General features: G+C 38.0%; 1 protein-coding gene across 3 annotated transcripts in view; it reads left to right on the forward strand.

Annotated features, from left to right (window-relative positions):
• The window catches only part of OPHN1 (oligophrenin 1), a 2,670,560-nt gene that overhangs the window by 1,606,481 nt on the left and 1,050,652 nt on the right, over positions 1 to 13,427 (forward strand). For all 3 annotated transcript variants that reach the window (XM_044057106.1, XM_044057104.1, XM_044057105.1), the window contains exon 7: positions 6,576 to 6,680. In XM_044057106.1, the coding sequence (XP_043913041.1) occupies positions 6,576 to 6,680 (105 nt within the window). The remainder of the gene's footprint in view (positions 1 to 6,575; positions 6,681 to 13,427) is intronic.

The following is a 13,427-nucleotide window of genomic DNA, read 5'->3' on the forward strand; positions in this document are numbered from 1 at the left end:
ACCAACTTCTAAACAGACTGTCTCAAAATGAATCTCCCACTGTACCTCATTTTGTTACAGCCATCATGGCAAAAAAAAATTCTGAGGCTGTCAGGTCACACTAGGGCTACTGCAGACTTTGCTGCCTTCTTGAAAGGGGTCCCTATTAAGGACATTCTGGAAGCTGCAACCTAGTCATCTGTGCATATTTTCACCAAGCACTACCAGTTGGCAGCCTTTTCTAGGTCTAGAGCAGGATATGCCACTGCAGTCCTGCAGGGCATCCTCTCCGTAATCTCATTCCTCCCTCTTTTCGGCTTTGGAAATCTTCCCACAAGTCAGGACTGCCAACAGTGAAACACAAAGAACATAATACAGTTGTGTACGCTTGCTATAAATGTAGATGTTCGAGTGTATTCAATGTTGCGGTCTTCTTTCCCTCCCTCGTCCCCCCCCTTAACCTACTAGGTATTATACTTATAACTTCTTTTCTAGCCAAGGGATCCCCCTCCTCCCTTGGCCTCTCTTCTTTTAGGAATCATCTTCCTCAGTTCCCTACTGCCCACTTGAGGCTCCTACCTGTTAGGGGACAAGAGAAAACTAATTTCATGACTTAGACTTTCTCCCTGTATACAGTGGATATAAAAAGTGTACACATCCCTTTTGAAGTGCGAGGTTTTTGTGATATAAAAAATGAGACCACAATAAATCATTTAAAAGCTTCCCCACCTTTAATGTGACCTATAACCTGTATAATTCAATTGAAAAACAAACAAATCTGTTTGGGAGAAAAATATAAAAAATAAAAAAACTTACAATAAGCTGGTTGCGTAAGTGTGCACACCCTTAAACTAATACTTTTGAAATGATTTATTGTGGTCTCATTTTTTTATATCACAAAAACCTGGCATTAGAAGGAGGAAAGAATTTTCTCTGGTAGTCGGGCCTGGCCAAGGGCTTTCATGGCAGTAAATCCCACAAGTCAGGGCTGCAACAGTGAATACACTCGAACATCTACATTTATGGTAAGTATAGACAACTGTACTTTCTCTGGAATAAACCTCCTTTTCAGATCAAACAATGTGATGCATTAACTTCCTTTATGAAGAAGTTAGACAACTGTATTAGTATTCATAAATTTACTGCAGGTACTGCTCCCCTATCATGCCTTGAAAAAGGAGGCAGGATTTAAGGTTGGGTACTGGTAAGGCATAAATTGCCACATGGCTCACTTGGCTTATACATTTTATGATTCCATGAACCACCTGTGCTCAGGAATGGATAACAAGTTCAGTGTACTTCTGTATGTTTGTGCATTGCAATGATCATTCTTGTGAATTAGTCTAGGTGTAATTGTGCGCATTGCATACCTCTGTATTGTTTTGTTGCATGGTGCAGAGATGCATCATCAGGCAAGGCTGAGTGGGCATACACTTTGCCATCCTTGAGTGAAATACACAGTGCTGCTGTTCGGTGCACAGTACTATCAATGGGTTTTAAGCCCCTCAGACACTTTCTCTGCTGTTGTGATATGGATTATACATTGTTGCTGTCTAGTGTACCTTGCCAGTAGTGTTCATCTCCCCCCAAGGAACGTCTTGCACACTATTACAATTAGGCATACAGTGATGGTATACTGTGCTGCTTAAGTATAATAGCCAGTCTGTCCATTGAATGCTGGAATGCTCTACTGTTGTGCATAGTACTACATCTACAGTAACCGGATTTAATAACCCCCTCCTAAAGTGCTTTGATTGTGCCCTGTACTAGTACATGACAATTACTGCTGTTCTGCTAGGCACCGTAATAATGCCATTGTAGCATCCACCCCTTCCTGAAGTGCATTGTATGCAACTAGACACTGAGGTACAAAATGTAGCCCTTCAGTGTACCCTCTAAGTGTGTAAAAGAAGGTACCCAGCATATCCAAGCTCCTCTTTCTGCTGTTTGTTATAGTAGAACACAGAGTACTACCCTTATGCATGCCCTGTGAACCCTGTGCCTATTTCCTACAGCTGTAATGTTAGTACTCAGTAGTACTCACTACTTTGTTGGGATGAATGCTGAACATTGCTCTTCTTCTGTAACCTCTTCATTCCAGCTTAGTGTACAGTGACCTCTGTCTGACACATCAGTTTATTTATGTTTTGGCAATATTTCTGAAGATTCACACGAGCACTGTGGTCTGATAACTTTGAAAATTCAAACATTTTGGTAGGTTTTATAACCCTATTCGTGCACGTGTGGACATGTCACATAAACCATTATAGTGTTCTTTTGCAGCCTCTGGAAAAACATAACTAAAGGTGGAAGAAATTGATCCTTTTTGAGAATCCCTTAAACTTTCTTCTTCTTCCTCTGAAAAAGAAATATCTGTAGAAAAGCTGCATTCAAAAAAGATAAATATTGACCTATTTGGGACAACTTATTGAGGAAGGCAGTTCTAGCATTCTGAATTTTTAATTTGTAGTTTTTAATGTAGCCAAAACATACATAAGTAATGTTCTCTATTTCTATTAGTAGCTTACCTTTTTCCTCTTCTGATTAATATAGAATTAATAGTGTGTTATTAAATATATCGTATGCTTTACAATTTATACTTTTTACTGATGTTATATTATCATTCTACTCTCTTAAATTTTATATATTTTTGTTAGAAAACTAGTTAAGTTATAGAAGGAAGAGCAGGGAAGGAAGTGGCATGCTGAAGGTATGGCGAGGAAGACGCAAACAATCTGCACTTATGTTGGGAGTATGAAGAAGTGTAGAAGTTGTGGAAAAGTGTCTTCGGTGTATGGAAAGATGGCAGTAGAAAAGAGGAGTTTTCCCTTTAGGAGTAGTGAAAATATCTTGGGAACAGAGGCAAGACCTGTGTACCTGGTCAGCCGGGTTCAAAGAGAGAGAGAACAAAGAATTGAGAAAGGGCACTGGCAGTCATAGAGATGATACAGTAGAGTGTAAGCTGGGCATTGAAATTGCTGAAGGCCTGAGGAGCTTGTGGGAAGAAGATAAGGGCTGAAGTTGAATGCTGATCATAGAGATGGATTTTAAAAAATTATATGGTAAAGTTTCTTGATAACAACTAAAAACATAATAACTAGATGGAATTTACTGAAGAAAATTAGCAAAATAACCTAGGTACTAGAAGCAGATAACTAGAGAGAGAAAGGTAGTAGAGTGGGATGAGGCCAAGCATAAGTCTGAACCTTAGGTTAGAGACTGCCTTCACTACCAGGGACTGATATCGGAGTATGGCGTATAGACAGAGAGAAAGAGGGATAAGGGAGTCCTAAGTGAAAGACATGCTCTGGTAGAGTTTTTACTTGAGTCTAGTTCACAAGCTGCTGTTTAAAAGGGGTTATTAGTAGGGCATATAAAATATTGCATGCTAGATATAAGAATCAGGCAGAGGTTAGAAAAGATTGGGAAGAAAAACTGGAAAAGCAATTTACAAAGCAACAATGGGAGGATATATGTCTGACTTCCAAGTTTGCAACAAAGTCCAGGAGGTATAGGGTTTTTGTTGGAAGTATTTGCATAGGTACTTCTATACCCCATGCAGACGCTAACATTTTTTTTATCTAGGTAGACAGCATATGCTGGAGGTGTGATGGGAAGACAGAGGTAATTGGGAACATGTTTAGGGAGTATAATGAGGTGGAAGCTTTTAAAAACTCTCTGTAGATGACCTTGTCAGAAATGTTGGGGGAACAAATGGTTTTAACTGAGGAAATGATACTTTTTTGAGTTGTCACTTAAGATCTGAATTGCTTAGACATTGTAAAGCATTACTAGGTTTAATGCGACTGACTGCCAAAAAGTAATTACTAGAAAATGGAAATCAAACTCTAAACCAACTGTAACTGAAGTACTGAATATTGTAAAGGAGAGGAAAGAACTGGAGACCGAATCTTTACAAAAGGGAAGGAGCAAATTACATAGAAATAAATGGAATGCATGGGAGCAATGCATGCAGAATGATGTTCAGCAGGAGGAGGAGTGAGGTTTTATAATTTTGAAGTGAAAAAATAATTGTTAAAAAGCAAACACGTATAATGCACGAAAGCAATGAATCAGTATGGTTTGTTTTGTTTTCTATTAATGTATGCGTACCTCTGTCAGAGTACACATGCAAAATCTATTTGTTAGAATGTAATAACGCATGTAAAAGAATGAGTAGCTGAACAAATTTGTGTATGAACTTTAGATAATTTTTTTAAGAATGTGATTAAAACATGAATTCTTATGTGTAAAGCAATGGTGCTGTGACATTTAAAATGGCATTTTTTTCACTTCTGCTGACTACACATATCACATTATATTTATTGTTAATACTTATGTAGACTTGCCTGGCAGTGTAGCACAGAGTACTGTAGCAATACAGTGTTAATGAGCTTCATTCTAGAGTTCCAAATTAAATTCCGTCTACATTTAAATTCTCTGTTCCCCTGGTTAACCTTTTCCCAGAGTTCTTTTTTCTTTTATCTTAACCCCTATATGTTGTTAAGTATCCCAAAACCATTCTGCACTTTTTGTTTATTTATTGATTGATTGACTGTCATCTGTTTCAGTGCTACTGATCAAGGAAATTCCACTATTTTCCACATTCTTCTCTCACATTTATTCAGAAAATAATTTGAGACAACTTGCATCCATACCTGTCAAGCTCTTGGTGCAAGAAATCTGGACGAAGCATAAAATAATAGGGGGCAAAGACCCAAAAATAGTCACATTTTAAATATTTTCCTATAAACTTAGAAATTTTCTAGAATTACAGGTTTTGCATTAGCATATATTTTCTGAAAGATATAAACCATGGGATTCTTTAACACCTTCACTATGTGTACACCGTTCTTAGTGAACAGACAACACAAGCATAACTCGCACTTTCTTCTTCCTAATTTTAGTTTTCCTACTGATTTTTTTACAACATTAAATACTGAGGGGGATTCATAAAGGTTACCACAAAGTATAGACTACATGTGTATTTAGTGTAATCTTTCTGAGTGACTAGAAAGTGAAAAATATGTGGTAGGGGATGTTCTTCAATACAGATCGTGTACACTTAGTGTAGGTGTTATTGAATCTGGCTCAAAATCTAAACCTCAGTTTATGTCATTATTTAGTGACTTTAAACCTTAGTGATTTGCCAGATAACCAGAAATTTTATGAGGAACAGACCAAAAAGTATAAGGGCAAAACTGTGGTATGCTTGCATCACACAGGCTAGACAGATTCTCTAGGTTTCACTGTTGGTCAATGCCCACAATTTTGCATCTAGAAAGTATGTCTTGATGAGGTCAGCAGAGTACTATAAACAGAAAAAGTATAGCTGTTTTACAAGTCATTTCTCGTCTAAGAAGTCTTACATGAAGAACATGGATGAATTACACTGCCAGCATTATATCAACAGACTGGCAAATGCTGTCATTTTTGGCCACTGAAGTTTTACCTCAGATCAGCTACACAACTAACCACTGTATCAGAAATAATAGACAACTGTCATTTGCTTTACTAGCTTTCTGAAGTGACATCACCAGTGAATGAGCAGAGCTGACAACTTTTACCTGTAGCAAGAGTATGTGGAGGACAGCAGCTGTGAATACCTAACAGTATACTGTTTTTCTTTTCATCTCTTTTGGTGCCGAGAGATATAGCTGTGTTGAACACCTAACAATGTACTGTTTTTCATCTCTTTTGGTGCAAAGGGTTATAACTGTGAGCTGTAGCTCCTGTAGTATAGGGTTAGATTCCCTCAGCCCTCATTTACTTACTATGTGACTTTGAGCAACTCACTTAACAAGGCATTGCTCCTGTGTCACCCATGAAAAGGGACTGTATGCACAGTGTGTCCACATGATTAACAAATGGGTATTATTTGTGTAGAATATGTTGTAAGTGGACATGTTTTTTAACAGCTTACACTAAGCACAGAGGAATTTGGTTGAAAAAGTACTGACTGTTTTCATTGACAATTAAAAAAACAGTATTACTGTGACTAAATGGACAACATAATTTAAATGTCTGGGATGTTATATTATAAAAACACAAACTTCATTTTGGAAAGAGGACAGAAAGACTGAAAAATTACGGTAGTATGGTAGACCCAGTGATGGCCATTTGAGGTATAAGAAATTAAAATGTAATAAGAAATAGAATGATTATGATGCATTAGTAATACAGATAATACCAAGATATGGTTATATGCAAATATCTGCATTTTTCCAGGGTAGCGTCTTCTTTTTATCAGATTAGTGTTTCCATATTGCCACTTCAAAGAGATATTTGTGTCTACTAACTTAGCTTTTATTTCATTAGCAAATAAATTAAAAAAGCACAGTTTTTGTTTGGCCAGCAAACAAGAACAGTTTTAAGTTTTAAAATTGCATGCATTATAATTAATGTAGGAATGTAGGTTTCCTAAGAAGACTAAATGAAGTTTGATTGGTGTGAATGCTTAGTTGCTGCTGTATATGCTGGCACTGGCAGTATCAAGGAGCAGAGGACAGATAAAATACAAAGTCTTCTTTCTTTCACAGTAGGATAACAACTTAATACCGTTTGCTGATTTAATTTTATTTGTTTCTTCTGTACAGGTCCTGGCATTCCTTCATAGCCTGTTTACGTTTAACAACCTTTCCTTTGAGCTGACTCAGGACTTCTTACCATACAAGCAACAACTGCAGCTTAGTCTGCAAAATGTAAGCATTTGTATGTTTTTTTTCTTATTTTGCTTTTTCATTTGTCTTTATCCTTTTCTGCATCTTTTTCTCCTAAAACTATACTCTTTATACTTGCTAAGTAGAATATGCATCTCTTGTTATAGAAAAATTGTTGATGGCAGCAGTAGCATATGCTAATAATAGCGGGTACCATTTTGCATTTTACTCTCCTTTGTTTTTCTTTTTAGCAATTCCAGCATGAAACTACGTCTGTGGGCATTACATAAACTTGGGGTTAATTCAGCCTAGCAGTCCCACTGCCATCTGTTATTTCATTTAAATATATATATATATATATATATATATATATACACACACACACACACACACACACACACACACACACAGAGGGCTGTCACATCTATTGTTGCTGGCATAGCTAATTTTGAAACAAACAGCTTGTTTTATTGTATATGATTAGAGCTGGCCAGACTGCACTAGACTCCTCCCACTGCTCTCAGCTACACTAGAACATTATGAAATTTGGACTTAATTCTAATACTTGGTAATACTACCTGTGTAGTGACAGGCTAATATTATTTGGACATAATTCTAATACTTGGTAATACTACTTGTATAGTGACTCACTGATATTATCCTGGATAAAGTAAGTGTGCTACAGTGAGTTTTAATACAGTCTACTACCTTCTGCAGTGGGAATCTGCTTTCATTTCCAAAGATCATTCCTGGTAAATGTTTGTGGTGGCTTGGCTGTACTAAGAGCACAGCAATGCCCAGCTGTGAGGTGGGGAAAGACGTTTTCATCCACGGCAAGCATTTCGTTATATCAGTGCAGACTTCCTTGGATGCTGAGGTAAATCACACAATGGTTAGCTTTCCCTTCATAATGCTGTGGAATAGAAGTACATTGGGTGAATGGTATGGTTCTTTTTGAATTTTGTCATTTAAATTTAATGTATACCACAGCATCAGTTATCCTAGGACAGCAGACTGTATATGTGTCCAAAATCGCCACTGTATCTGATAGGACTAATGGTGTCATTATACACAGTTTGTCCTGGCAGACAGTGCTAGTTAAAGCTCTGTGCTGGAAGTCTGTAGTGGTTGGGCTATTAAGAAAAGGCACAGATCTCTGTGGTTATGACATAAAGAAAATAAAAATCAGAGGATATTTAGCAAACAAAAAATTTCACAGATGATTGGATTTAGAATTTTCTGTTCAAGTAGAAGATTAAGTGAAAGTTATGGTTCAGTCTTAAAAGACACATGGATAGTAATATTGTGACACATTTTTAAATTATCTATAATAACATCTTTTGAAAATCAAAATAAACTTTTAGCTGTACAAACTTCTACATTTCAGTTTTACTCACCAACAAACTCTAACACAGCAGTTACTAACCTTTGATTGCTGCATCTGTTGACCGTGTAGAGAGCTACGACTGGATTTTTGATCATATATACATTATTATATGTTCGAGAATTGTATGCTAAGAAGTTCATCTTAAGAGCGAAACTCGAGAGGTTAATCTTGGGATCCATGTCAAGAACAGTCAAGAACACATAGAAAAGGGACCATTGAGACACGATCATAACTCTGTAGTGCACTGAGTCTTAACTGCTCCATGTACTATTAGTTACAAAAGAAAAAACAATATGTGTTTTACTGGCACTAAGCAAGTGCTGTCGCATAGACAGAAAGTATGGAAAAAGTCATGGATAGTTTTTAAATACTTCACTAGTTTATTGAATTCACTTGTAGATTAGCATCTGTAAACTTCTGTGGACATAGGAAGAAGGATATTCAGAGATCGAAGGAATGTCCCTTCCCTTATGCCCGACCGCCATAGTGCATAGGGGGTGTGTAACAATTGTTACACACCTCTGAAAGTGCTGCTATAGAGGGGTCCCATGCTACAGTAGTGCAAAAAAGGTTTATCTTTTTTTCTCATGTTGGAGAGTAATTATAGCGCTCCCTGTGCCACATACAAATCATGATAATACATGGTGGGATGGTTGCTTCTTGAATAGTTTATTTTAAGTTTAAGGTATAGCATATATAATCTTCATAGATTCAGTAATACTCACAGTTCATCATATATTGATGACAATTCTTCACAAATGTGTGCTAATAAAGCCTACCAATAAATATTACCAGTAAAAACATATTAATTACAACACAAAAACTGACATTCTTTGTCAGTACAACACAAAAACTTACATTCTTGGTCAGTGCATATGACCATTTTAAAGACTATAAGCATTTTCCTTGTAATGGACCAATTTACTCCTCATATAACTATTTTCCTATGAAAGAAATAGCTGTTTAAAATATTCCTAGCAAAATTCTTTAAGTAAACAATTACATCACATGTATAACTCTTCAGGTGTTAACTTCAAAAGCTGTACTACAGGAAGCTGCTGATCATTGTAGGGCGGTGATGCCCTACAAACAAAAACCTCTTATTCACATCTTACAGGCATTAAACTGCCATATTATCCACAGACAGCGATCATGCTGAGATGCTGTCCTAACCTCACAACCCAAGTGATACTACAAAAAAAAAAACACTATACTACGATGAGACAAATTGTTGGAGTCAGATTATTCATGCATTACATACAACTGATTTTTAACTCTGAGCTCATAGTAATTAACCTAGAGTGTTAATAATGCATTCTCCACACATATGTCATTGTCAGTGATAAGGCAATACATCATTTCAAGACTAAGCAATTTTAATCCCTTCATCTTTTGTTAGTATCAGCAACATTATTTCTAGCACTAAGAGCCCTTAAAAGTCATCTAGTTTTATTAAGTAAGAATATTCTTTAACAACATAAGGTCAAAATACAGTCTTACATGTTTTTCCATGGTCATTCCCATAGTAAAACGCATAACATCTTAATTAATAGTTTTAAAATGAGCACCCTTTCTAACCAAGCAGTGAATAAGAAAAAACAGAATTGAGTTGCTAGCAGTGGTGGTGAATACAAAGTGGAAAAAAGCACACATGATCCACTGTCCACTGAAAGGAGACCAGGCGCTTCCTATACATTCACCCTTGATATTTGAAACAGTTGCTCACAAAGCACCTTTGGTTTGAAATAACATTTTTGTATTAAATTTATAGCTGTCTTTTCATAAAGTAATAACCAAGTTAGATAAATGACACTATCCTAACAAAACATCATCATAACAGGATACATTACAGCATATTTGAAAAATGGAATCTTAAGCAGCATTCCATGAAAAAGTAATAGCATGACCTCCAGTAGAGTTCTCCCCTGTCCTATGTTCTACATAGTAGTACAGTATGGAGATGTATGACCTTCTTTTCTCATACTATTTAAATGTATTGGCCATCCCACTGTATTCCATAGAACCAGAATACAAAGTGCCCACCCCCTTCCAGTCTGTCTTGGTCTTTTAAAATTAGTGGCTCTCCACTTAGTTAGTTAAAGCTTAAATTACACCCTTTGTCATATCTAACTGTTTAGTGCACATTGAAGCTGTTAGGATATTAACCCAGTGTTCTTCGTGTTTCACTGTTGCAATCATTACATTTGGGTAATCTGCTGGCAGGTTGCCCTCAGTCGGCCAGAATAACAAAGGCTTGGGTCCTGCATCGTTTATTGTCTCCTCTTCCATGACGTCAGGTCGTCGGGGTATAAAACATGCAGCCAACCTTAAAAACTTATCTTTTTGGTAAAAATGGCTGGGGGAAAAAAAAAAAAGTCAAAAAAATAGCCACAAACTTTTTTGTTTAATAAAGCTTAAAAATTTACCTTTTTGGTAAAATTTACCTTTTTGGTAAAAAAAGGATTAAAAAACAAGTCAAAATAGCCATTTTATCCTGTCTTTCTTGCCGTGTGGTGCCCGAAGCAGAAGCGGTCGGCCGACTCCTGAAATTTTCGCATTCGAATTTCAGAACCAAAGTCTTCAAACTAAAGCTAAGTACCCCACTGGGTAAACTTTTTTTGCTCCTTACTGATGTCAGTAAAAGTTAATAATTGCATTACTTGTGGGAAGCAAATACCTCATAAGGATTTTCATTTGTACTGTATTCCTTGCCTAGGCCCAGATCATAACGTGCCTTGCTGTCGGTTTTGTGCTAGATTTAACAAACGCACTATTAAGCGTTGGTATATTTTTGCTTCTAAATATTTTGGATCAAGATTTAATTACCCTGAAATGTTGTCGGTTAGCAATCCGACTACTGGAGTTCACAAAAAACACAAAGAAAAAGACAGAGACAGACCGTTGAAGTCCAAAGCCGACAACAAGGCTTCTCCAAAGCCAGTCGCTGGTTCGCCGGTACTCAGTGAGGTGCTTTCGCAGCCCCTGATACCCACTACTTTTGAGTCGCAGGCCTCTACCGAGACCCATTCGGAGTCCGGTAAGCTGCGAGATTCTCAGAGTATTGAACCCATGGATGTCTCTCCCTTGGATAGGTCCGGAGCCGCTGAGCAGGCACCGGCTTCTGAGGGTGTTTAAAGGCCTCAACATTTTTATATTAAACCGACGCCAGCTTCAAAAACAAGGTCAAACACATCTTCTATGTCTAAAAAACCGACGCAAGAGCCACGTGCTCAGGTCCCTATGCCTAAAAAACAGATGATCAAAATGGCTGAGGATTTAATTACCTTGATCAGGGGTTCCCAACCCCCTCCCCCTGCTAAGAGGCCTAGGCAAGGCACTGATTATGAATCTTCAGATCAGGTTTCCATTTCTTCTGATTCTTCTTCTGATCAGGAATTTTCTATTCCACCCTATGAGGATTCTGATGCAGAGGAATCCATTCCATCTGCATCTCCTCCCGAGGATTACTCTTTTGGAGAGACTTTGCATACTTTAAGGGAACATTTTCACTGGGAGAGTCAGGATATCTCTGAATCAAAAAAGAGGCTTAGGGATTTCCTTCTTCTTCTTCAGCATAGGCCTTTGGCAATACCCCAAAACAGTATTAGACATTGTTGATGATGTGTTTTCGGAATCAAGCATGGCTCCTGATTCCCTGCCTCTGGCTCCTAGTAAGCCAGACAGATATTACAGGGTTCCTGACTCCCACAAATTTCAATTCAAAAATCCTGCAGCTGATCTTGAGACTATTTATCCAGGGTCCCAAGGGTGTGAAGGCCTCTACAGCCAAAAATCCTACCCCCTCTGATAGAGATTCCAGGGCACTGGATAGATGGGGAAAGAAGGTTTATATGTCTGCAACCTTGGCAATCAGGGCCTTAAACTGCCAGTTTCATATGCTTAAATATCAACAGCATGTTATGGGCTTACTGAAACAGAAAATGATGTTGATTTCTGATTGTGTGGAAAATAAAGAGTTACAGGAATTATTGCATTCAGCAGAACAGGTTGGAAAGCATGCTTTGCAATGTGGTTTTGATTCCTTGGAGGCCTCTTGCAGGGCCGCCATTACTGGATCTGTGATTAGAAGGCATGCCTGGTTCAAGGAGCAAAGTCTGCCTGATCATGTTAAAGCTAAATTTTTGGATGACCCCTTGCAGTATTATACTTTGTTTGGTAATAAGGCAGAAGAGATTTTAAAGAAAATGGAAGGCAAAGCTAAATCTATGCAAACTGTAAAAGAATTCTTGCAAGTGCAGCCACCTACTAAAAATTGGTCCTTTCCTGTGTCCAACAGAGCCACTCAAGGCAAATCCAGGCGCTCAAAAGGCTCCAGATACCAATCACAGGGTTCTTACAGATCAAAGCAATGGGGTGCCTCCACCTCCAAATCTGGAGGAAACCAAGCACAACCCTACAGTAAGCAGTCTCAATGACTTTCCTCTACCATCTCCAAGCACTTATCTTTTGGCAGCCCCCTTGGGGGGAAAACTAGCACTTCATGCTCAAAATTGGCAGTTAATTACCCAGGACAAGTGGGTATTAAGCATAGTATCCCAGGGGTACAGATTTAATTTCCATACTTTGCCAATTCCAAACGGATAGCCAGATCTGCCACAAAACCAGTGGGCAGAGGCCCAGAAACAAGTTATGTCCCTCATGGATATGGGGGTTATTAAACCGGTACCAGAAAAGGAAAAAGGACAAGGTTTTTATTCAAGACTTTTCATGGTACCCAGAAAAGACAATTCATGACGTCCAATTCTGGACTTACCAGTTTTGAACATGTTCCTGGACATTTCAAAATGCTGACTTTACAACAGCTATTGCCTATGCTAGGCAGGAATGCTTGGTTAGTAACTCTAGACTTAAAAGAGGCATACATGCATATCCCAATAAGGGAATCGATACCTCCACTTCAAGGCAGGTTTTTTGCATTACCAATTCTCTGCACTGCCCTTTGGCTTATCTACTGTGCCCAGGGTCTTTACAAAGTGCCTGGCACCAGTAATTAAATTCTGCAGACAAAGAAGCATTCAGATTTATCCTTATCTGGATGACTGTCTCATTCAAGCAGAAGACAAGGACACTATTCTTCAACATCTGGCGTTTGTAAAAAGGCTTCTAGCATGCCTAGGATACACCATAAATGAAAAGAAATCACAACTGGTACCCTCTCAAATAATTACATTCCTGGGTGCAAGCTTGAATACAACTTCCCAGATGGCTTACCTTACAACAGACAAAGGCAACTGACAACATACTTCAAACAAATGGCAACAAAAACCCAGTTATCTGCAAGACAAATTCTGCAGGCTTTGGGGTTCATGGCATCCTGCATTCTATTAATTCCATATGCGAGACTGCATATGAGGAAACTTCAATGCTATCTAAAAAGTTTA

This window comes from Protopterus annectens, chromosome 15.part0 (assembly GCF_019279795.1).
Source record: "Protopterus annectens isolate FY-2018-M chromosome 15.part0, PAN1.0, whole genome shotgun sequence".
Classification (NCBI taxonomy): Eukaryota; Metazoa; Chordata; order Ceratodontiformes; family Protopteridae; genus Protopterus; species Protopterus annectens.